The 24,946-nt window shown below is 41.8% G+C and overlaps 1 protein-coding gene across 4 annotated transcripts; it reads left to right on the top strand.

Annotated features, from left to right (window-relative positions):
* Positions 1 to 990: 990 nt before the first annotated feature.
* LOC111958156 (leucine zipper putative tumor suppressor 1-like) lies at positions 991 to 19,548 on the top strand. 4 transcript variants are annotated; one of them, XM_023979343.2, is made up of 6 exons: positions 12,976 to 13,127; positions 13,466 to 13,557; positions 14,110 to 14,582; positions 15,861 to 16,703; positions 16,946 to 17,140; positions 17,360 to 19,548. In XM_023979343.2, exons 3-6 carry the CDS (start codon positions 14,232 to 14,234, stop codon positions 17,861 to 17,863), a joined length of 1,893 nt encoding a protein of 630 aa, XP_023835111.1. In that variant the 5' UTR covers positions 12,976 to 13,127; positions 13,466 to 13,557; positions 14,110 to 14,231; the 3' UTR covers positions 17,864 to 19,548. The 4 variants fall into 4 exon arrangements, with proteins under 4 accessions (XP_023835112.1, XP_023835113.1, XP_023835111.1 ...); XM_023979344.2 differs by lacking the exons at positions 12,976 to 13,127; positions 13,466 to 13,557 and adding an exon at positions 991 to 1,339; XM_023979342.2 differs by lacking the exon at positions 13,466 to 13,557.
* The last annotated feature ends 5,398 nt before the right edge of the window (positions 19,549 to 24,946 follow it).

The raw sequence follows: 24,946 nt of genomic DNA on the forward strand, positions 1-24,946 counted from the left end.
TTGAGGCTAGCTAAAGGCTGGGACTAAAAACAAACAAAAGATAACTCATGTAAAATATACTGTCCGTGAAATGTATGTAGAATGTACAGTATAAACTTGAAGTGTAATCCTAAGAATTATTGTCCATTAGCTTACTCCAATTATGGGAGGGTTAGGGTAGGGTTAGGGGAAAATAGTAAAGCAGGAACATCCATTTTAACAGAAAGGTCATTTTTAATGCATCTAAGTAGAGCTACTATGAGAGGTTTGAAATGCGTCTTCCACCAACACCACAGCGGGAGTTCTAACCTGCATCCAGCTGATCATTAATGCATCTGTTACATAACTGTTATGAACCAAAATATATCCCTGTGTGAATTATTGAGCAGGGCTAGAGGAACCAGCGAAGCAGGTTTAATCCTCAGGAGCTAAACACTGAGCGCTCAGACCAGGGAGAAACAGAGGATGAGTCATATCATCAGCCCCAGAGCACTGTCAGAGTTTAACTTTAATTTAAAACCAACCTGTTTTCAGCACACAATTCTTTAGAGTATTCACAAACTGTCAAATAAATACAGTAGAGACATTGTGTAAGCTGTTAAATACTAAGTTGTTACTGTTTTATAATTGATTTGCCTGCTCCTCTGTATTATTAACGTGGAGTAAATCAACATAGATTATAAATGTTTATGGCACAGTGGGTTGAATTACAAAACCAGCATTGTGCACACTGAAACAGACACACATGCACACCTAGGAATAGCTTTAGAAGAGTGTGGAGGCATCCAATAAGAACAGTGGGCTGATGGTATGTGGGTATACACAAGCAGTGGAGTGAGTTATGATGGATAACAGAATATTTAGGCTGAGTGCCAAGGAGGGGGAGAGAGAGTGAGCGAGAGAGAGAGAAAGAGAGAGAGCAGATAGAGGGAGCGCTGAAAGAGGAAGAGGGAGGGGTACAGAAAGCAGAGTGGAGAAATACCGCTCAATAGATAGGATGATGGGAGAGTGAGAGGAAGAGATAGGAGTGGGCAAGAAAAGGGGTGAGTGAGTGGTAGAGAAAGGGACAGTGGGAGGGAGTTAAAGAGGGAAAGAACAAGGAGAAAAGAGAGGTAGAAAGAGGAAGATAGCAAAAGAGTAGCTATGTATTTCTGTGGGAGGGTGACAGCGCTCAATTCCTGGGAGATGGGATGAAGTGAACACACAGTATGGAGAGACAAAAACGGGCTTAGAGGACAAAGAAAAATAAACGCAAACATAGAAAGAGACATTGCCCCTGTGTGTCCCACTCAGCAGCGCAAGCCATCCTCCACATGGAAGAGGCAGACCCGGGAAAGCAACTCAGCACTCAGTAATGGAGGTAGGTCACCTCAGGCTCAAATGTTATGGCTGCTAAACTGGATGTGACGGGGTACAAGTGGTTCATATCGATGACTAGCCCAGGGTCAACATGCTAGGAAGTAATGGAAAGGCAACAGAAAGAAGTTGAGCATGTGAATGTGTTCTGACTCGGCAAGGTTTTACTGTAGTTAGAGCAAATGTTTTGCCGTCTATGATTGAAGAAGAACCTTTATTTTAACAAATAAAGAGTAGAAAAGTTTGTAATTTTGTGGAGGTGTTTAGCTTGTTTCTAAAGAACAACTCTCTGGAGTACATGCGCGTCGGTCCTAACTGAGGTGTTAGCATTCCACTGCTGTCTCTAAACACTATCAAGTGCAATATAATATGTAGCAATATACTGTTTCAGACTACAGCTTTTCAACAGCTTGTAATTAGTCTCCAACAAACAACAGACCTCCCCAGTGTACATCAAAAAAGGAAATGTGTGTGCACTGCTATAACCACAAAAACATTGTGACCATTGTGTACATTATGTGTTGATACCTGCAGACAGATCTGGTGACAAGATGAGAGATTGGATAAACTGTGTACCTGCATAGACATGCATTGTAGTGCAGCTTTATGCAGGGAAATCAAAAGGAATACAGAAACGTGTGGGTGTAGAAAAACTGGAGATGACAGGCTTTGGAGAACAGAATGGAACTGTATTTTTTAAATATCCAATCTGCAATCTCTTCAGACTAACCATTAAAACTGCCATGACCTGCTAAAGAGGCTCTCAAAATAACTGGCCCAGATACCCAAATACAGCATCTGTATATGAGGCTTGAGTACACATATTTGCTTCCCCACCCCCAAATCTGATGTACGGTACATTCGGGAAAGTATTCAGACCACTTGACTTTTTCCACATTTTGTCATGTTACAGCCTTATTCTAAAATGGATCAAATAAAATAAAAAGCAATCTAAAAAGCAAAAACAGGTTTTTAGAAATGTTACCAAAGTATTCAGACCCTTTGCTATGAGACTCGAAACCGAGCTCAGATGCATCCTGTTTCCATTGATCATCTTTGAGATGTGTCTACAACTTGATTGGAGTCCACCTGTGGTAAATTCAATTGATTGGACATGATTTGGAAAGGCACACAACTCTCTATATAAGGTCCCACAGTTGACAGTGCATGTCAAAGCAAAAACCAAGCCATGAGGTCGAATGAATTGTCCGTAGAGCTCCGAGACAGGATTGTGTCGAGGCACAGATCTGGGGCAGGTTACCAGATTGAAGGTCCCCAAGAACACAGTGACCTCCATCATTCTTAAATTGAAGAAATTTGGTACCACCAAGACTCTTCCTTAAAACTTCTTATGGCTGGGGGCAGTATTGAGTAGCTTGGATGAATAAGGTGCCCAGAGTAAACTGCCTGCTACTCAGGCCCAGTTGCTAATAGATTTGGATAGGAAACACTCTGAAGTTTCTTAAACTGTTTGAATGATGTCTGTGAGTATAACAGAACTCATATGGCAGGCAAAAACCTGAGAAAAAATCCTACCAGGAAGTGGGAAATCTGAGGTTTGTAGTTTTTCAACTCATCGCCTATCGAATATACAGTGGGATATTGGTCATATTGCACTTCCTAAGGCTTCCACTAGATGTCAACAATCTTTAGAACCTTGTTTGATGCTTCTACTGGGAAGGAGGGGGGAATGAGGGCTCTGAGTCATGGGTCTGGCAAAGTGCCATGAGCTGACCACGCTTGTTCACCTGCGTTCCATCGCATTTCTACAGACAAAGGAATTCTCCGGTTGGAACATTATTGAAGATGTATGTTAAAAACATCTTAAAGATTGATTCTATACTTCGTTTGACATGTTTCTACGAACTGTAATATGACTTTTTGTCAGAACTTTCGCATGGACTTGCCCGCGTGTCATGAGTTTGAATTGTGTACTGAACGCGCAAACAAAAAGGAGGTATTTGGACATAAATTATGGACTTTATGGAACAAATCAAACATTTATTGTGGAACTGGGATTCCTGGGAGTGCATTCTGATGAATATCATCAAAGGTAAGTGAATATTTATAATGCTATTCTGACATCTGTTGACTCCACAACATGGCGGATATCTTTATGGCTTGTTTGGGCTCTGAGCGCTGTACTCAGATTATAGCATGGTGTGCTTTTTCCGTAAAGTTTTAAAAAAATCTGACACAGCGGTTGCATTAAGGAGAGGTTTATATAAAGTTCCATGTATAATACTTATATCTTTTATCAATGTTTATTATGAGTGTTTATTATGAGTATTTCTGTAAATTGATGTGGCTCTCTGCAAAATCACTGGATGTTTTGGAGGCAAAACATTACTGAACATAACGCGCCAATGTAAACTAAGATTTTTTGATATAAATATGAACTTTATCGAACAAAACATACACGTATTGTGTAACGTGAAGTCCTATGAGTGTCATCTGATGAAGATCATCAAAGGTTAGTGATTAATATTATCTCTATTGGTGCTTTTTGTGACTCCTCTTTGGCTGAAAAAATGGCTGTGTTTTTCTGTGACTAGGTACTGACCTAACATAATCAGATTGTGTGCTTTCGTCGTAAAGCCTTTTTGAAATCGGACACTGTGGTGGGATTAACAACAAGTGTAAAATACTTGTATGTCTGAGGAATTTTTATTATGAGATTTCTGTTGTTTGAATTTGGCGCCCTGCACTTTCACTGGCTGTTGTCATATCGATCCCGTTAATGGGATCCCAGCCATAAATTAAGCTGGCGGCCCAGCCAAACTGAGTAATCGGGGGAGAAGGGCCTTGGTCAGGGAGGTGACCAAGAACCCAATGGTCACTCTGACAGAGCTCCAGAGTTCCTCTGTGGAGATGGGAGAACTAGAAGGACAATCATCTCTGCAGCACTCCACCAAACAGGACTTTATGGTAAAGTGGTCAGACGGAAGCCACTCCTCAGTAAAAGACAAATGACAGCCTGTTTAAAAGGCATCTAAAGGACTCTTTGTCCTGAATGCCAAGCATCACGTCTGGAGGAAACCTGGCACCATCCCTACGGTGAAGCATGGTGGTGGCAGCATCATACTGTGGGGATGTTTTTCAGAGGCAAGGACTGGGAGACTAGTCAGGATCAAGGGAAATATGAACAGAGCAAAGTACATAGAGATCCTTGATGAAAACCTGCTCCAGAGCAATCAGGACCTCAGACTGGGGAGAAGGTTCACCTTCCATCAGGACAATGACCCTAAGCACACAGCCAAGACAACGCAGGAGTGGCTTCAGGACAAGCCTCTAAATGTCCTTGAGTGGCCTAGCCAGAACCCGGACATGAACCTGATCTAACATCTCTGTAGAGAACTGAAAATTGCTGTGCAATGACGCTCCCCATCCAACCTGACAGAGCTTGAGGATCTGCTGAGAAGAATGGGAGAAACTTCTCAAATCAAATCAAATGTTATTTTACAGCAATGCAGTTTTAAGAAAAATAAGTGTTAAGTAAAAAAGAGATAAGCAAAATAAAAAATAATAAAATACAAATAATTAAAGAGCAGCAGTAAAATAACAATAGCAAGGCGTTGTACGGGGGGTACCGGTTAGTCGGGGTAATTGAGGTAATACAGTTGAAGTCGGAAGTTTACATACACTTAGGTTGGAGTCATTAAAACTTGTTTTTCAACCACTCCACAAATGTCTTGTTAACAAACTATAGTTTTGGTAAGTCGGTTAGGACATCTACTTTGTGCATGACACAAGTAATTTTTCCAACAATTGTTTACAGACAGATTATTTCACTTACAATTCACTGTATCACAATTCCAGTGGGTCAGAAGTTTACATACACTAAGTTGACTATGCCTTTAAACAGCTTGGARAATTCCAGAAAAGTATGTCATGGCTTTAGAAGCTTCTGATACGCTAATTGACATAATTTGAGTCAATTGGAGGTTTATCTGTGTATGTATTTCAAGGCCTACCTTCAAACTCAGTGCCTCTTTGCTTGACATCATGGGAAAATCAAAAGAAATCAGCTAAGACCTCAGAAAAAAATTTGTAGAACTCCACAAGTCTGGTTCATCCTTGGGAGCAATTTCCAAATGCCTGAAGGTACCACATTCATCTGTACAAACAATAGTACGCAAGTATAAACACCATGGGACCACGCAACCATCATACCGCTCAGGAAGGAGACGCGTTCTGTCTCCTAGAGATGAACGTACTGGTGCGAAGAGTGCAAATCAATCCCAGAACAACAGCAAAGAACCTTGTGAAGATGCTGGAGGAACCGGTACAAAAGTATCTATATCCACAGTAAAACGAGTCCTATATCGACATAACCTGAAAGGCCGCTCAGCAAGGAAGAAGCCACTGCTCCAAAACCGCCATAAAAAAGACAGACTATGGTTTGCAACTGCACATGGGGACAAAGATCGTACGTTTTGGAGAAATGCCCTCTGGTCTGATTAAACAAAAATAGAACTGTTTGGCCATAATGACCATTGTTATGTTTGGATGAAAAAGGGGGAAGCTTGCAAGCCGAAGAGCACCATCCCAACCGTGATGCACGGGGGTGTCAGCATCATGTTGTGGGGATGCTTTGCTGCAGGAGGGACTGGTGCACTTCTCAAAATAGATGGCATCATGTGGGAAGGAAAATTATTTGGATATATTGAAGCAAAATCTCAATACATCAGTCAGGAAGTTGAAGCTTGGTCGCAAATGGGTCTTCCAAATGGACAATGACCCCAAGCATACTTCCAAAGTTATGGCAAAATGGCTTAAGGACAACAAAGTCAAGGTATTGGAGTGGCCATCACAAAGCTCTGACCTCAAACCTATAGAAAATGTGTGGGCAGAACTGAAAAAGCATGTGAGAGCAAGGAGGCCTACAAACCTGACTCAGTTACACAAGCTCTGTCAGGAGGAATGGACCAAAATTCACGCAACTTATTGTGGGAAGCTTGTGGGAGGCTACCCAAAACGTTTGACCCAAGTTAAACAATTTAAAGGCAATGCTACCAAATACTAATACTAACTAAACTTCTGACCCACTGGGAATGTGATGAAAGAAATAAAAGCTGAAATAAATCATTCTCTCTACTATTATTCTGACATTTCACATTATAAAAATAAAGTGGTGATCCTAACTGACCTAAGACAGGGGATTTTTACTCTGATTATATGTCAGAAATTGGGAAAAACTGAGTTTAAATGTATTTGGCTAAGGTGTATGTAAACATCTGACTTCAACTGTGCATAAATTCCTCAAATGTCGGCTGCACAATCAATGGCTAATGTCAACCTTGCACACTAGTTCTAAGCTTCGGAATGAGTCACAATCTGGAATTTGTATTTTAGCCCAACAGCAGCCTCACCACATAAACTTAAGGGGTAGGATTGAAGAAATGTAACCACTCTCAAATTCATACCTCATACCTTATGTCTAGTGTCAGGTGTTTGTTTTTCTGACCACAACATCTGACCAAGAAAAACTCCAGGCTCTACTCATGGTTTATATCTTTTATCACTTACAGATTTAATTTCTTCAATACCTAAACTGATTATTCAAACAGTTAATTAGACAATGGTGATTTGCAAGTTCAACCTGGTCTCATGGAAATTCATAGGATTTGGTATGTAAATCTGTTCCCTCGATTTCGTATGATATATTACGTTACGTTACATTATGAATTAAATACCGGTCGTACAATATCATACGACATAGAGGATGTATAATATCATATCATACGTCTTACCAGGTCGTATAATAGCATAGAAATTGGATGATGTAACTTATCATACATCTTGGTAGACTTATTTGCATGTTGCATCATAACAACAAAGAAGAATTACAGGGAGAATTAACATTAGTGGTTAGGAGAACAAAACAACAAAGGTTAGGAGAGTTTTTGTAGCAGGTTAGGTGAATTGGGTTAAGGTTAGAATAAGGGTTAGGGGGAGGATGAACTAAAATGCTACAGTTGTCCCCGACGCGACTCAAACACGCAACCTTTGGATTACTAGACAGTCGCCGTATACACCCACACATCCGCCCCAACCAACCTCCATACTTTCGTTTCTGTTTCAAGTAACTAGACATGAGACAGAAATGAATATAGTAAGTATGTTTCATATACTGTATCTTTGAGGCCAGGCTGGAAAGTTTGGAGCTAAATTCACTTCCCCTCTAATGTAGCTCAGAAGACACTCTTGTCACTTTTTGGGGGCTTCTGATTTTTTGGGGGGGTTCACAAGCTTTCTATCTGTGGTCCTACATTATTGAAGAGGTTAGGCCTAGAGATACTTTTACCTACTGAACTTACTTTGAAAGTTACTACTTATCTGCAAGTAGTATGGGTCTCTACAGTTTCACTTTTCGTTAAAGGTAGACAAATACTGCTATTTGCTGCCTTACTTTTCACTGTGGCCTTTCATTTTTAGTCTGACTCAGAGATAAAAGCCTAAGAAGTAAATATTTTATGATTACGGAGAGGCTACTGATCTGTACCATCTAATGTACAATGCACACAACTCTCTAAAACAGTTTTTGGATAGATTCCAGCCACTTCAATACTCAGGAACGTTAAGTGTACAGACATCAGAGAGCAATAATCGATGTAGAATGTGGATAATGTGGCTTAATAAGGATATGTAATAATACATTAGGCATAAAGCCTCGTCACTTACAAACATACTTTTTTTGGCCTGGTCATAAATTAAGGGTACCATTTGGATGCAATTTAAGACACGTTTCTCCTTGTACGGAGCCCAGCTGCTAGGCTTATGCAAATGCCTTTCAGAATGTTAACACCGGGCACCCCAGAAATGCAATTCATAGAATGAGCATCACCTTTGTAGAGTAACGGTTGATTGTTTGTCGACCTAATGTCCAATTTGAAAGGGTTGAATCGCTTCAGGCAAGCATTCTAATTTCAGAGATAGGCCTCCATTAAAACAGACCTGGCTGTTCTTACCTTAATGAAAAGCAATAGTGTTTAATTAATGACTAGCACATGCTCACTTCACCAAAACCACTCATTTAACTTTGCCCCCCATCCACACACGGCCCTTTCCTCCACCACTCAAAAGGATTGATTGAAGGGCACTCAGGGTAGCCTACAAAATACCCATACTCACTTCAAACATAATGTTGACATTTTCATTGATATCACTCACTCGCACACAGACACACAAAAACTCTCTCTCTTCCCTCAGTGGCAGTTGGAATGAGTGTGTGCGATTCCCTATTCAGAGCTGAGGGGTCATTCACTCACATCCTCCTCACCAATGTACTAAGTGGATTATCCAATTAGCTTCCATTGTATGCTCTGAGGAGAAATCACACTAGGGCATGCACAGCCTGGATGGATGGATAGCAGGAGAATAAGAGGGAAAGTGACAGATCGATGCTTGTCTCTGTCTCCCACATCATTCCCAGCAGAGTGTCATTTAGTTTTACGAAGATAACTCATACTTTCAACATTGCCACACAATGAACAAGGAACAATGTCAAGCGATGTGAGGAGAATCCTTGACAGCATACAAAGATAGAGACAGGGCCTTCCTTTTCAATTATTCACCTCATCAAACACTGGAAAGGTTTTTGTTGTCCTTTTTGGTGTCTCACATTCACATTCACACACATACACACACACACACACAATCCACCGTTGAAGTCGGAAGTTTACATACACCTTAGCCAAATACATTTTAAACTCAGCTTTTCACAATTCCTGACATTTTATCCTAGTAAAAAATCCCTGTTTTAGGTCAGTTAGGATCACCACTTTATTTTAAGAATGTGAAGTGTCAGAATAATAGTAGAGAGAATGATTTATTTCAGCTTTTAGTTCTTTCATCACATTCCCAGTGGGTCAGAAGTTTACATACACTCAATTAGTACTTGGTAGCATTGCCTTTAAATTGTTTAACTTCGGTCAAACGTTTTGGTAGCCTTCCACAAGCTTCCTACAATAAGTTGGGTGAATTTTGGTCCATTCCTCCTGACAAGGCTGGTGTAACTGAGTCAGGTTTGTAGGCCTCCTTGATCGCACACGCTTTTTCAGTTCTGCCCATAAATTTTCTATAGGATTGAGGTCAGGGCTTTGTGATGGCCACTCCAATACCTTGACTGTGTTGTCCTTAAGCCATTTTTCCACAACTTTGGAAGTATGCTTGGGGTCATTGTCCATTTGGAAGACCCATTTGCGACCAAGCTTTAACTTCCTGACTGATGTCTTGAGATGTTGTTTCAATATATCCACATATTTTTCCTTCCCCCATGATTCCATCTATTTTGTAAAGTGCACCAGTCCCTCCTGGAGCAAAGCACCCCCAGACCATGATGCTGCCACCCCGTGTTTAACAGTTGGGATGGTGTTCTTCAGCTTGCAAACCTCCCCCTTTTTTCTCCAAACATATTGATGGTCATTACGGCCAAACAGTTCTATTTTTGTTTCATCAGACCAGAGGACATTTCTCCAAAAAGTACGATCTTTGTCCCCATGTGCAGTTGCAAACCGTAGTCTGGCTTTCTTATGGCGGTTTTGGAGCAGTGGCTTCTTTCTTGCTGAGCGGCCTTTCAGGTTATGTCGATATAGGACTCGTTTTACTGTGGATATAGATACTTTGTACCTGTTTCCTCCAGCATCTTCACAAGGTCCTTTGCTGTTGTTCTGGGATTGATTTGCACTTCTCGCACCAAAGTAGGTTCATCTCTAAGAGACAGAACGCGTCTCCTTCCTGGTGTTTATACTTGCGTACTATTGTTTGTACAGATGAATGTGGTAACTTCAGGTGTTTTGAAATTGCTCCCAAGGATGAACCAGACTTGTGGAGGTCTACAATTTTGTTTCTGAGGTCTTGGCTGATTTCTTTTGATTTTCCCATGATGTCAAGCAAAGAGGCAGTGAGTTTGAAGGTAGGCCTTGAAATAGATCCACAGGTACACCTCCAATTGACTCAAATGATGTCAATTAGCCTATCAGAAGCTTCTAAAGCCATGACATAATTTTCTGGAATTTTCCAAGCTGTTTAAAGGCACAGTCAACTTAGTGTATGTAAACTTCTGACCCACTGGAATTGTGATACATAAGTGAAATAATCTGTTTGTAAACAATTGTTGGAAAAATGACTTGTGTCATGCACAAAGTAGATGTCTTAACCGACTTGCCAAAACTATAGTTTGTTAACAAGAAATTTATGGAGTGGTTGAAAAACGAGTTTTAATGACTCCAACTTAAGTGTATGTAAACTTCCGACTTCAACTGTATATGTGAGCTTGGAATATGGCTGTGTCATGACTCCGAGGACGTAAGGCTAAAAACGCTTTATAATTATGTCTCCTCAGTCCATCTATTCGCAGTTTACGCACCACGAGGGGCCTAACCATATTTCTACCGAAAATAACATTGGGCTGTGTGACACAAAATTGCATGACCCCCCGCCCTACCACCTCCCCCCCTAAGAAAATTAAGGGACCTAAGAAAATGTTTGTTTTGAAGCTCATTTTCTGCAATTCTATGAAGTTTAACAATACTCATTACATCTTTCAGGTAGGCTATTTAATGATAATAATAACGGATAAGGAACATAAAGTCTAGACCCGATTATCAAAAATTTTATTCTGCTACCAAATATGTTTTATTATGATCATTTATGTCAACCATCAATTTAATTATACAGCACACATTCTATTTTACAGGAAGTGATTTCATCAATTGTTGACTGTGCCCAATAATGTTGGTACTATGTTATGTGCTGCTCCCATGTTGTGTTGATACCATGCTGTGTTGTTATGTGTTGCTGCCTTGCTATGTTGTTATCTTAGGTCTCTCTTTATGTAGTGTTGTGTTGTCTCTCTTATTGTGATGTGTGCTTTGTCCTATGTTTATATTACTTTTTTAAATGTTTTATTTTATCCCAGGCCCCCGTCCCCACAGGAGGCCTTTTTCCTTTTGGTAGGCCGTCATTGTACATAAGAATTTGTTCTTAACTGACTTGCCTAGTTAAATAAAGATTAAATAAAAATATAAAAATACCAAAAAATTTATTAGTGACAGAGTCACACATTGTAGAAGATTACTTCCAATTTCTTAGACTCCTTGACTAGGTCCTAGCTCAGCTTCTGAATGTCATAGAGACTAATCAAAGATATTTCCATGTGTACCAGCGTCGCGACTTCCTCTGGCATTTTACCGCTTGTGTCTAGCATCACGGATTTAAGAGTCGTTTTAGATCGGTATAACCAATCGCGAATTGCTCTACTGTACCTCTTTAGCAGAGGTTTCCAACCTAGGGGGGAGGCCAGAAACAGGACCCCTTGCTAAAGAGGTACAGCAGAGCAGAGCGGCTCGTTCATTGTGGGACAGGTATAAATCCTGCCCTGTATGCCCCTGCTCTCGCCTATGAGGTAATGGATTGGCTACGCGTGTCACTGTGTCTCAGTGTCAGCTGGTCCGCTGTGTGGCAGGCTTTTGTGTCAGGCAGGTCAGCTGTGGCTTGGTGGGGGCACGTGTAGCAAACCCTCCCCCTCACTATGCACACACTCACGCAAAGAGATCAGTCCCCCAAACCCCATTCTCAATGTAGCTCCAAATACCCCCAATTGTTCTCCAGTGACGGAAGGCCTTACATCATTGTGATCCTAGGAGGCCTGAGGGTCAGATGGATTTGTATAATATATTTCAATTATGTAATCTTGATGAAATTACAAAATCTTAAATACAAGAAGAGCCTCTGATAGGGTTTAGTAAAGACAGTTCATGTACATTATCTTGAATATCTATGATAGACAAAAATTAAAGCAATAATCTACAGATTTTGGGGGAAATATCTCCCTACTGCTAATGCAGTTGTGCCCTGTTGTTTATCAGGAGTTGAATCTCAACAAATGGATTTATTTAGAAAGCCCTTGAAATTAATGTTCTTAAAATCATAATAATAATGTTCCATCTGTGAACATTGCACAAAATATTCCCTTGATCAACCAAAAAAGTTGATCAATTAAGGTTTGTGTTAAAAGATGTAATCAATTTAGGCTGCTTGCCTAAAACAAGGGTTTACTTTTACAGTATATTCCCAGAGAGGCTGAGAAAGTGGGCTGAAACTGGTACAGCAGCACTAAGAGCAACTCAAAGCCCTCAGCAGTAAATCACTCTTACTGCACAATTTGCCCCTTATTCTAAAGTGTAGCCATTTATTTAACACTCAAATATGGTGTTTGCTGTTCAGTAGGAATAAATCAAATACCAGACAAAAGTCCACATAAAGACTGGCACACTTCATCAGATAAAGAGAAAGACGGGTTATTTCTCTTCAGCCAGAGAGGTGTTTGTTCAGAGTGGATGTGGGGCAGTGTGGGAGGAACAGGGAAGGGGGGGGGGTTATTACACAGTCAGTTGATGGAGAAAAGGGGGCGGAGGGAGTTTGGGGGTGTACGGGGGGGTTTAAAGAATCCATTGTGAGGAAAAGGAGTTAATCACTTGAGCGGCGTGTGCCGGTGTAAAATGAGCACATGTTGTACACCCCATTCCCCGGGGGGCTTCCAAGGTCCCATCTCCCATCGAGCTGAATTTACATGTCAGTTATGCAAAGCCGGGCCGCCTCTGAATAAAGCAAAGAAAGACCCACCCCCTCAGAATAGTACCCTCTGGTGATAGTGGTGGTGTGTTCACTGCATGAATGGTTCATTCAGGGACGCACACACGTACACACACACACACGGCTACGTGGTATTTCCAGGACTGAAGGGATTGCTGCGCGTTAGCCTGCTAGATGGATGCTTTGCCATGGCAGTAAGTCAATGTGAATATTTTCTAATCGTGTGATGAATTTTGGTGGTGAATTCTAGAATTTGAGAGGGATTGTGAAAGAATGTCAGACAGAATGTCTGACTGTCAGACAGACAGATAGGCGGGAGGTGGGGGATGATGTCAAAGATTGTTTACATATGGCATCTGGCATTTGTTCTGTGCTTGAAAAGGTACAAATCAAAACAGTAATTAGCTATTATTTAAAGGAACATTGTGAGGTATCATGCCAAACAGTACAATGTCAAACAATATAAACATGTAAAAAATATCCTTCTCCTGAACGAAGCTAAATATCCGTTTTTTTCTGACATGCTGTATAGGACAGTGACCAAGAGGCTGTATTCTGTTTCGTCCATTGTGATTCTAGTCCCTGTCCACATAGCTATTATTGCATTTTCTATGAAAAGATAAGGTGAGCAGAAGAGTTCTTACTTGCTGCATGTTTTGTCCGTTTTTTCATCTCCTCCTGAGAGACAAACAGTGGAATACGAATACTCCTTATTCATTCAAAACATACTGTCTCTAACAACTCTAACAAAGAACCACAAACAGTGACAGCTATGCATGTCTTCCACGCCAGCCACGCCGTGTTAAGAATGATTTGCAACGGATTAGCTGTCAGATACGTACTACTTAATGTGACTATTATAGTTGGCCCGTTGCGCCATGCTTTTGTTCCTGTCGACATTATGCTTAAAGAAAGGACACCAGGTGGTTGGGGAGCCCATGGGCAATCTCATTCACTTTGGAGACCTCTGCTACTTAGTAACTAGTGACAACTGAAAGGCATTAAGTCTGTTCCCTAGAGGGTTTGAGATCATGGCTAGCAACATCTGGGACCTTGTATCTCCCAGGCCGGGGATGATGAAGAGAGGGTATGTCTACAGTATGGTTTGTTGCGAAAGTAATAGTGAGAAAAGTATAACAAAAAATCTCAAGTTGAATCTCAATTTCTTCCCTTCAGATGGAAACGTTGACAATATCTCCCTGGGGTCATGAGTTTTTCCCGCACTACAAGTACCTCTTCAACAAAATACGTTAAAGTTGTCAGGACATCCATTCTGCTTTCCCTTATGCTCAGAGACCATGGGAAGCGTCAGCAGCCTCATCTCAGGTCACAGTCTTCACAGCAAGCACTGTCAGGCCACGGAGTACAAATTAAAGAAAGCAGGCCATCCCCGGAAGACAGGCCGGAGCCTGGATGGCCTACTGAAGTATAGCTTTGCACAGGGGTCCTCCAACAACACATCTAAAGCCATCTCTCAGGCAGGCAGGAGTGAGGACTTCTTTTACATAAAAGTGAGCCACAAGCCGCGGACGACTCACCAGAGAGGCATCCCAACAGAGGACCATTTAGGACAGGGACATTTTACTGATACGGAACCAGACAGTAGAGTGCCACCTAAATTGCTGCCTATGTCTGGGAAACTGGAGAAGGTGAGTCTCTGACTTGCTCAATATACTTGCCTATGTCAATATTTCTGTGTTGTACAATTGATAGCCAGGGAGGCAATTTCAAACACAACTTCAAGATCAGACAAGCACAATAGATAGCAAACAAAAACATTACCTCTGTTGAAACACCAAGCTTTGTGTTGTCCAGTCTTTTTAACCATCGCCAAGGTTGATGACTTAAGTCACAATTATGAGTTTGGGGTTCAGCCTAACTGCAAATGCGTGTAACCACACTCAAAGTCATAGACAGAGCTAGATGCAAGGACTGACAGTCCAAGAGATTTAAATTAGAATTTTAAACATATTTTAAGCTATATATTGTTACTTTAGAAAGACTAAAATGACAGCAAAAACAAACAATGGTGTAAAATAAACATTAACAACTTAATGATTGGGTTGGACTAAGCTCATTTTTAAAAATGTTTATTTAACTAGGCAAGTCAGTTAAGAACACATTCTTATTTACAATGACAGCCTACCCAGCCAAACCCTAACCCGGACGACGCTGGGTCAATTGTGCGCCGCCCTATGGGACTCCCAATCACAGCCGGTTGGAATACAGCCTGGAATCAAACCAGGGTCTGTAGTGACGCCTCTAACACTGAGATGTGGTGCTTTAGACCACTGCGCCACTCGGGAGCCCTCATGAGGCATTATAAGTTATATTCCTTAAGAATGAATGGATAGGCTATATTTTATTAATTAAAATCAGTAAATATTGCAGATTGCAATGCCTTGATCTTTTGTAAGATGTCATCAGTGATGTTATCTTGTCTTATCCAAGTCCTGCTCTCTGAATAGGCCTTTATGCCCCAAGAGAGAAAGTGCTTTCCAGGCATGAAGTCACTGGACAGGAATGCTGAGTCCACAGGATTACCGCTCACACTTAAACAGCGCAACACATTATTAATATCACAGAGTAGGACAATCCATCTTTTCTCAGACAGTACAACAGGGTGGAGGAGGAGGTTGGGTATAACTGGTGGTGTTTCCAGACAGCACAGATGTGACATATGGAATAAGCTCATGTTTCATGTTTCATGACAGTTCCATGTATTCTGTATATTCTTACATTGCACTTTTACATGTACAAATCTCCAATTTCTGGGTGGTTATCTGTTCTCGTCAACACTAAAGAACTGATTATTCATTGGTAGCACTACTTGCTTCCATGATCATCTCCATTGCTAAAAGGAAGGTTGAAAACTAAAACCAACAGGTTCTTTGATTGACTATTTGCTCTCCTTCCTCTGCCTCTAGAATACCGAGAACGCTTTGATCCGGCCCACAGCCTTCAAGCCAGTCATCCCTAGGAGCACCTCTTCCACAGAGACTCGCGACAATCTCACCCACCTGCTTATTCCCCCAGAAAGGACCAAAGACTCCCAGGGGCCCAAACAGGACACCTTTTCAGTGACCCTCTCAGACTCTGGGCAGGATTCAATGTCCAGCCTGCCTACTCAAAGCACCAATGGGAGCCTCAGTGCTTCCACAGGCCCATTGTCTCAGTGTGCAGGAGGCTCAGCCCATGGCATGACCCATCCCCTGCAGCCCCCCCGCTCTACATGGACCAATGGGAATGGCATTAGAGCCAGTGCTAGGGTTGCAGCTCTAAGCAATGGAGGGGCAGTGAAGGCTAACAGGGATGCCGTCTCCATACCGTCCACTCAGCAGCATATTCCTCTGTTGGAGGAGATGGGAGGCTGTAATCGCTCTCCCATCTCAATGGACGAGTCGCTCATTGAGCTGCTGGAGCAGAGGCTGCTGGAGAGTGAGACAGAGCTGCAGGAGCTGCAGGTGAGCTTTGAGGAGAAAGAGGTGGACACTTGCCAGCTGTTTGAGGAGAGGCAGAGGTATTGTGTTGAGGAGATGGAGGGCCTGAAGCAGAGGTGCTCCACCAAGCTCAGGCAGGTCTCGCACAGGGCCGTGAGGAACCACCAGGCCTTGCAACTGCAGGTCAGTCAGCTGCAACAGGACAAGCAGAGGCTCCAGGATGAGCTGGCCAGGATGACCCAGGAAAAGGACCTGACAGAGGTCAAACTGAGGTCGTTTGAGAGGGAGAAAACCCAGCTCGAGCCCAACTTAGAGGAGACCCAGTGGGAGGTGAGTGTGGCCAGCATGTCTCATGAATTTTTCCTGACCACATGGCCTTACCATGAAAATCAGGGCCCTAGTTGTGACTGAGTGGTCCCAAAGTATTTCCTGGTCAGGTCACTAGGAAAAACTGGTGATAGGTACTGAACGCATTGCACAGGGTTTGCACAGGCCAGAGAGTATGTAATTTAAAAACATTCTCAAAAGCAGCCAGTAATTCAATGCAATCTTTTTTTTGCATTCTTTACTAGGTATGTCAAAAGACTGGGGAGATCTCCCTGCTGAAGCAGCATCTCAGGGACTCCCAGGCTGATGTCACTCACAAGCTGAATGACATCGTCAGCCTCAAGGTCTCGCTGAAGGAGACTCGGGCCAAAATGGAGGCATTGGGGCAGCAGAACAAAGAACAAGAGGACAAGATACGCTCTCGCAGTGTGGAGGTCGAGGTACTGGGTCTCTTTTGTCAAAAGAAAATCAGAGGTAGTATGATATGCATACAGAATAGATTTCTTTAGTGAAGTACAGACGCTGCACTAGTGGTGAGCAGATCTAAATCGCATTTAAGTGTGAGTGACAATGCTGAATCTAGGTCATTATCTACTAGGCCTCCATGTTCAACAGCAAACTGCATTTTATAATGACACGATTCATCTATTCCACCCCAGGTATGCCACAATGAGCTCCAGCGCAAGAAGAACGAGGCTGATCTTCTAAGAGAAAAGGTGGGTATACTAGAGACAGACATCAAAGGAATTAAAAAGGATCTGGCCCTGGCAAAAGAACAGAGGCAGCAGCAGAAGGCCAAACTGGAGGCCCAGGCCCAGCAGAGGTCAGACCAGAGTGGGGGGAGAGAAGGGTGCATGAGCACTGACTCCCTCCAGGGAGAGGTGGAGAGACTGAAAGGGGAGCTCAGGGAAGAGAGAGAGACTCAGGAGAGGCTGTTCAACAGCTTTGAGCATGAAAGACAGACGTGGAACAAGGAGAAGGACAGAGTCATCAAGTACCAGAACCAGCTTCAGCTCAACTATCTGCAGATGCACAAGAAGAACCAAGATTTGGAGAGAATCCTGCAGGAGCTCACAGTGGAGCTGGAGAGTCGGCCGGAGCTCGACGTGGACATCCACAGCTCAGGGTTACACTATGAGGATATGATAGCCACAGAAATTTGAGGGAGAAACTCACAGAGAATAATAAAATCAATCAACTGTTACAACAGGGTAATTAAACAATCATATTAAACACATCATTTGTTATATCTGTCCAGAAAACAGATGATCCATTGCTGCCTTGGCAGGGGCAGCGTTTTAAAGATAATGAAGTTGGCTAACATACTGCTGCACGATATGACAGAATTGGGGTCAGGTCTGAAGCAGGCTTTAAGCTTTTGTTATGTTACCCATAGGGTTGGTTTCCCAGAAACAGATTAAACCTAGACTAAACCTAAAAATTCAAGGCGAGGCTTAATCTTTGTCCAGGAAACCGCCCCATAATGTTCAATTGACAGTAGCCTACGAAATGGTTATTCCTCTTGAGCAGTTTCCCAGTACTATAGTTAACTTAAGGCATTCGTTCTGCATGTGTCAAGTCCTACATATGATGTTGCAAGTCTCCACTACAACCACTGAGACTCAGCGACATGAGAGCCAATTTATTTTTATTTAACATTTTTGATCCCAAGCATCACAGTGGCCAGAGATATTGCTGAGAGTGTGAGGAAAGAGGATACCCTCGTTAGCACCCACACAGATACTGGCATCTGCACGTGTATGGGAGTTCACATGTCTCTCCTGCAACATGATATAGAAGCTGCATGGTAACAAATGCTGAGGAGTGCAGCCACCTGTGTCACACAGTCTTTCTTTTTGTCGGAAGTCTCCCCACTCTTTGTAGTAACTGTATAGCTGAGTTTGCCTACGTGTCAAACCACTGGATGTATATTTTGTGAATTATTATCATCAGTATTATTTATTGATATAAGGGACACAAACGTTCAACACAGTATTGTACTGATTACGGTTTGAAAGGGACTAATTAAACGGAGATGATAAAGAATGTATATCAATGCATTTCCATTGTAAGAGGGACTAGGAGAACATGATTGTCTCAAAGTGCATCCTACACTACACTGAGAATGTCTCACTGGTACAGATAGGTCACAGAGGTACATTTGGCACTAAATCCTGTTCACTCTCAGCCTAGCCTGATTGTTACTTACAGTATCAAGGCTGAAATCAAATTAAGGACTATTGTTAGGATATAGGCCCACAAGGCTGTAAATTGAACAATGTGGTCACCAGGCTGAGAACATCATTCCAACTTTTATCTGATGTGCTTGACATGCAACGCACACCAATGAAAACACAAACACAGAGAGAATAGCAATAACGTTAACATACATGTAAGGGTTACAGATAGTTTCATTGAGACCTCAAGATAATATATAATACATGGGTACTCAGATCTCTGCAAATCACATGGATGTTTTTGAATGTACTTTCCCAACATGACACCATAAAGGTTAAAAAGTCTGTATCAGTAATTGGGCAGCAGTGAAGCACATGAGTCTGACAATGGAGCCTTATCCTGCTGTGATTCTGATGGACAGACAACATTCAAGCACAAAGAGGTTTGAATAAATTAGCAGGAGGAGGCACATGTGCAACGTACAAAAGACTGGCTGTTTTTTATGGTCTCTGGTCATAGAAGAACTAGCTGTTTTACAGATGTATAACAACAAAGCACTCAATAAATCCACACATGAATTATGAAACAGAATACCCTATATATATTATATACAATTTGGTATATGTAGAAGTTCATGTATAATTAATAAAGTTCAACAAATGATCTTACAGTCAGGCACCACAGGCTAAAAGGACATGTTTTGGTATTTTGGTCCTATAACATTAGTACTTAATTAGTACAAAGTTAACATAAACATGGCTGTATTTTGGATGGATGGAGAGAGCCATAGGGCTCTAGCTTGGCAATAGTTCGAAAATATACTGTTATGGAGTGTAGGCGAGCCTACCGTTACTCCTTAACCTCCAAGGACCTTACTGTATATGCTATGTTTAGAGGGAGACTGGCTCTGGCTGCCAAAACAGTCAAATACTCCATCTAAACGTAAATCGATTGTCAAATGCGATATGGTTCTAGAAAAATGAAGCCCTTTACTTGCATATCACATAAAACCAATTTCACAAACGCTAAATATACATTTACTGTACACTATTTTAACCCGGTGTACCCTAACCCTATAAGGCGTGTTGTAATTTAACCTTTAGTTTATTATTCTTTCTAGCTGATATGAAAGATAATGTTTCCAAAAACATACAGCATGCGATGCATATTAACATTTCGGACCGAGCGCCGAAGCTGTTAACAAACCCCCCCCAGACGGAAGATACCTTTGTGAATAGAAGCTAACGTTAGAAGCGTGCTGTCAACAGACCATCTGCTCGAACTTCCAGCACAAGCTAACATAGCTATGTCGCTGGAGGTTTGAGCCTGCTTGGCTAGGCTAATACTTGATGTACATTTATACATTTCCTATAGTTTATTATGCTACCGTCATTAATTCCGAAGCCCACTATACTGAATCATATACAGTGCATTCTGAAAGTATTCAGACCCCTTGACTTTTCCCACATTTTGTTACGTTACAGCCTTATTCTAAAATTGATTCAATTGTTGTTCGTTTTCCTCATCAATCTACACACAATAAACCATAATGAGAAAGCAAAACCAGTTTTTTTATAATGTTTTGCAAATTATTTTTGTATTTTTTACAGAAATACCCTTTCAGAACCTTTGCTATGAGACTCAATATTGAGCTCAGGTGCATCCTGTTTACATTCATCATCCTTGAGATGTTTCTACAACTTGGAGTCCATCTGTGGTAAATTAAATTGATTGAACATGATTTGGAAAGGCACACACACCTGTCTATATAAAGGTCCCACAGTTGACAGTGCATGTCAGAGCAAAAACCAAGACATAAGATCAAAGCTCCGATTAAAAAAAATAAAAAATCAAGATAAACAAAATATTACATTTACATAAGTATTCAGACCCTTTACTCAGTACTTTGTTGAAGCACCTTAAACAGCCTCTAGTCTTCTTGGGTATGACGCTACCATCCCATTCTTCTCAGCAGATCGTCTCAAGCTCTGTCAGGTTGGATGGGGAGCATCACTGCACAGCTATTTTCAGGTCTGTCCAGAGATGTTCAATCGGGTTCAAGTCCGGGCCCTGGCTGGGCCACTCAAGGACATTCAGAGACGTACACAACCACTTCTGCATTGTCTTGGCTGTGTGCTTAGGGTCATTGTCCTGTTGGAAGGTGAACCGTCACCCTATTCTGAGGTCCTGAGCAGTCTGGAGCAGGTTTTCATCAAGGATCTTTCTATACATCTTTCCCCCAATCCTGACTAGTTTCCCAGTCCCTGCCGCTGAAAAACATTCCCACAGCATGATTCTGCCACCGCCATGCTTCACCGTAGAGATGGTGCCCGTTTTCCTACCAGCTGTGACGATTGGCATTACGACAAAAGAGAATCTTGAATCCTTTGGGTACCTTTTGGCTGTCATGTGCCTTTAACTGAGGAGTGGCTTCCGTCTGACTACTCTACCATAAAGGCCTGATTGGTGGAGTGCTGCAGAGATGGTTGTCCTTCTGGAAGGTTCTCCCATCTCCACAGAGGAACTCTGGAGCTCTGTCAGAGTGACCATCGGATTCTTGGTCACCTCCCTGACCAAGGCCCTTCTCCCCCGATTGCTTAGTTTGGCCAGGCTGCCAGCTTTAGGAAGAGTCTTGGTGGTTCCAAACTTCTTCCATTTAAGAATGATGGAGGACACTGTGTTCCCGGGGACATTCAAGGCTGCAGACATTTTTGGATACCCTTCCCCAGATCTGTGCCTCGACACAGTCCTGAAGCTCTACGGAGAATCTGAATAAATTATTAATTAAAAAAATATATATATATTAGATTTGTTTCTTCTGAAAAAACAGTTTTAGCTTTGTCATTATGGGGTGTTGTGTGTAGATTGATGAGGATTTGTTTTATATTTAAACCATTTTAGAATAAGGCTGTAACGTAACAAAATCTGGAAAAGGGGAAGGGGTCTGAACACTTTCCGAATGCACTGTATAAAGCACATTTAATAGAGAATATTATACTGGACTTTATGTAGCAACTTCCTTTGAAGAGATAGCAACCAGGCCTAAATACACTATATATACAAAAGTATGTGGACACCCCTTCAAATTAGTGGATTTGGCCATTTCAGCCACACTTGTTGCTGACAGGTGTACAAAATTGAGCACATAGACATGCAATTTCCATAGACAAACATTTGCAGTAGAATGGCCTTACTGAAGAGCTCAGTGACTTTCAAAGTGGCACCGTCATAGGATGCCACCTTTGAAACAAGTCAGTTCGTCATATTTCTGCCCTGCTAGAGCTCCCCCGGTCAACTGCAAGTGCTGTTATTGTGAAGTGGAAACATCTATGAGCAACAACGGTTCAGCTGCGAAGTGGTAGGCCACAAAAGCTCCCCAAACGGGACCGCAGAGTGCTGATGCGCGTAGAGCTACAGAGTCCCAAACTGCCTCTGGAAGCAATGTCAGCACAAAAACTGTTTGTTGGGAGCTTCATGAAATGGGTTTCCATGGCCGAGCAGCCACACACAAGCCTAAGATCACCATATGCAATGCCAAGCGTCAGCTGGAGTGGTGTAAAGCTCACCGCCATTGGACTCTGGAGCAATGGAAACACTTTCTCTGGAGTGATGAATCACGCTTCACCATCTGGCAATGAATCTGGGTTTGGCGGATACCAGGAGAACGCTATCTGCCAGAATGCATAGTGCCAACTGTAAAGATTGGTGGAGGAGGAATTATGGTCTGGAGCTGTTTTTCATGGTTCGGGCTAGGCCCCTTAGTTCCAGTGAAGAGAAATATTAACCGTACAGCATACAATGACATTCTAGACGATTCTATTCTTCCAAATTTGTGGCAACAGTTTGGGGAAGGCCTTTTCCTGTTTCAGCATGACAATGCCCCCGTGCACAAAGTGAGGTCCATACAGAAATGGTTTGTTGAGATTGGTGTGGAAGAACTTGACTGTCCTGCACAGAGCCCTGACCTCAACCCCACCGAACACCTTTGGGATGAATTGGAACGCTGACTGCAAGCCATGGCTAGTCGCCCAACATCAGTGCCCAACTTCAGTAATGCTCTTGTGGCTAAATGGAAGCAAGTCTCCGCAGCAATGCTCCAATGCTAGTGGAAAGCCTTCCCAGAAGAGTGGAGGCTGTTATAGCAGCAGAGGGAGACCAACTCCATATTAATGCCCATGATTTTATAATTAGATGTTTGACAAGAAGGTCATGTAGTGCACATCTGGTAATTGGTACACTAAATTCAGTGTAGCCTACTGCCATTTTCCCAGTCAGACTTCCCATTGCAATTTATTTTTCTGTTTCAGAATTCATGTTGTTACAAAATCCCCTAGCCAGCCTATAGCCTAGCCAGCCTAAATCACGTGGGCTGCCATTGTAGACTACGCAGTCACACGAGCTGAAAAAAACTACAGACGAAAAATGGAAGACCCTGGATAAAAACAGGTTTTAAACACTTAGTTGATAGCTAGGGACACACCCAACCCGACGCTAAGCATTGTTCCTAGAGATTATGGATAGTCCTTGCATGGCAGGAAACGTTGTTTTGATGAAAACCCACACTTTGTGTCTTATTGTTCAAGGACACCAGGCATCGGAACCTTGCGCAACTACGGTACCTGTACATAATAAATGTCGCAATCTTAAATATAAACATCATTTCAGTATCCTAGTTGATGTCGAAGCTAGCCAGCCTAATGCTATTGCTACACAGTCATCTAGGGGTTTTAGGCCTGACTAAATTATACGTAACCTTTGCTGAATGTATGCGTTGACGTGAGAAGTAAGGGTACGCGGGTACACGGCTAGCTCGGTCTTGACTCTCCTAGTTGGCCAGCCCAATCAGTTTGTTCATTAACGTTTAAATTTCAGTGACAAAATAATAATATACAAAAAGGAAAATACAAAGAAAAAAAGTCCAAAAGAAAAGTATCTAAGTTACACAAACAAATGCAGGCAGGCAAGGACCGCTAGACCAAGGCTCCACCTCTCTCACTGATTGCCAAAACCTCTGAGTAATCGTCTAATTTATCACATTCCTGGTAGAACTAACTTGCTGCTGCCATCTAGGGTTGGGATATGGAGGTGGAAAAGGGACTGGATAACTCTGCCCTTTGCACAGTTATTCTCCCAATGATAACAATGTGGATTCAACAAATGAATAAACGCTATATATCCATTTTAATACATGTTAGTAAATTAGCTTTTATTGTTTAAAGAGATTATGAAAGAGATTGGTGTGTTTTTTCACCATCTAATCATGGTATGTGGTTGTTCAATGACAGACTTGCATTTGTTGGAAATGTATCACTTCATAGTTTAATTTCAAAGAGAAAATAATCATGTTTTTTTGCTAAATGCTGTATATCCGTCCTCTCTCAGAGAAATAAGTAGTCCTGCAAGGTTTTACACAGTCAAATGTCACAAATAAAAAAATATATAGAGAAATGTACAAATGATACATTTGTGACGTCAATATAAAACAATTAAATAATAATAAAATACAATGAGATCGGTATGTTAAACATTTGCATTTGACATTTTAGTCATTTAGCAGATACTGTTATCCAGAGCAATTTACCACTATTAAGACACAACCATCTGTCAGAACCTTGCGCGCAGCTGTTTCCCCCCTCTCAATCACAACAAACAAACCTCCTGCAGGTTCAGTTCAATATTTATAGGCAGATGTCAGAGGAAGCTTTGAATAGGTCTGTAACCAGCAGAGTAATATGAGGAGAATGCAATTGCTGAATTTAGATATTCTAAACTAAGTGTTTTGAACCCTTTCAAATGTAGTAACAGGTCCATATAGAATAAACAAACCTTTACATAATACCATAGAAGCAATGTGCACCTTTCACCTTCCATAGTCATTCCCAGCTGATACAAATACTGTTTCTATCGACATTTTGCCTGGTGATAAAGGGCCTACCTTGGCAAACAGAGTGGTCAAACCTTCCTGTGTGGTGTCCCTTATAGAACACAGTTCTATTATCAATGGCAGTTAGGATAGGTAATATCTGACACACAAACACAGTTCTATTATCAATGGCAGTTAGGATAGG

Source organism: Salvelinus sp. IW2-2015, linkage group LG33, assembly GCF_002910315.2.
Source record: "Salvelinus sp. IW2-2015 linkage group LG33, ASM291031v2, whole genome shotgun sequence".
Lineage (NCBI taxonomy): Eukaryota > Metazoa > Chordata > Actinopteri > Salmoniformes > Salmonidae > Salvelinus > Salvelinus sp. IW2-2015.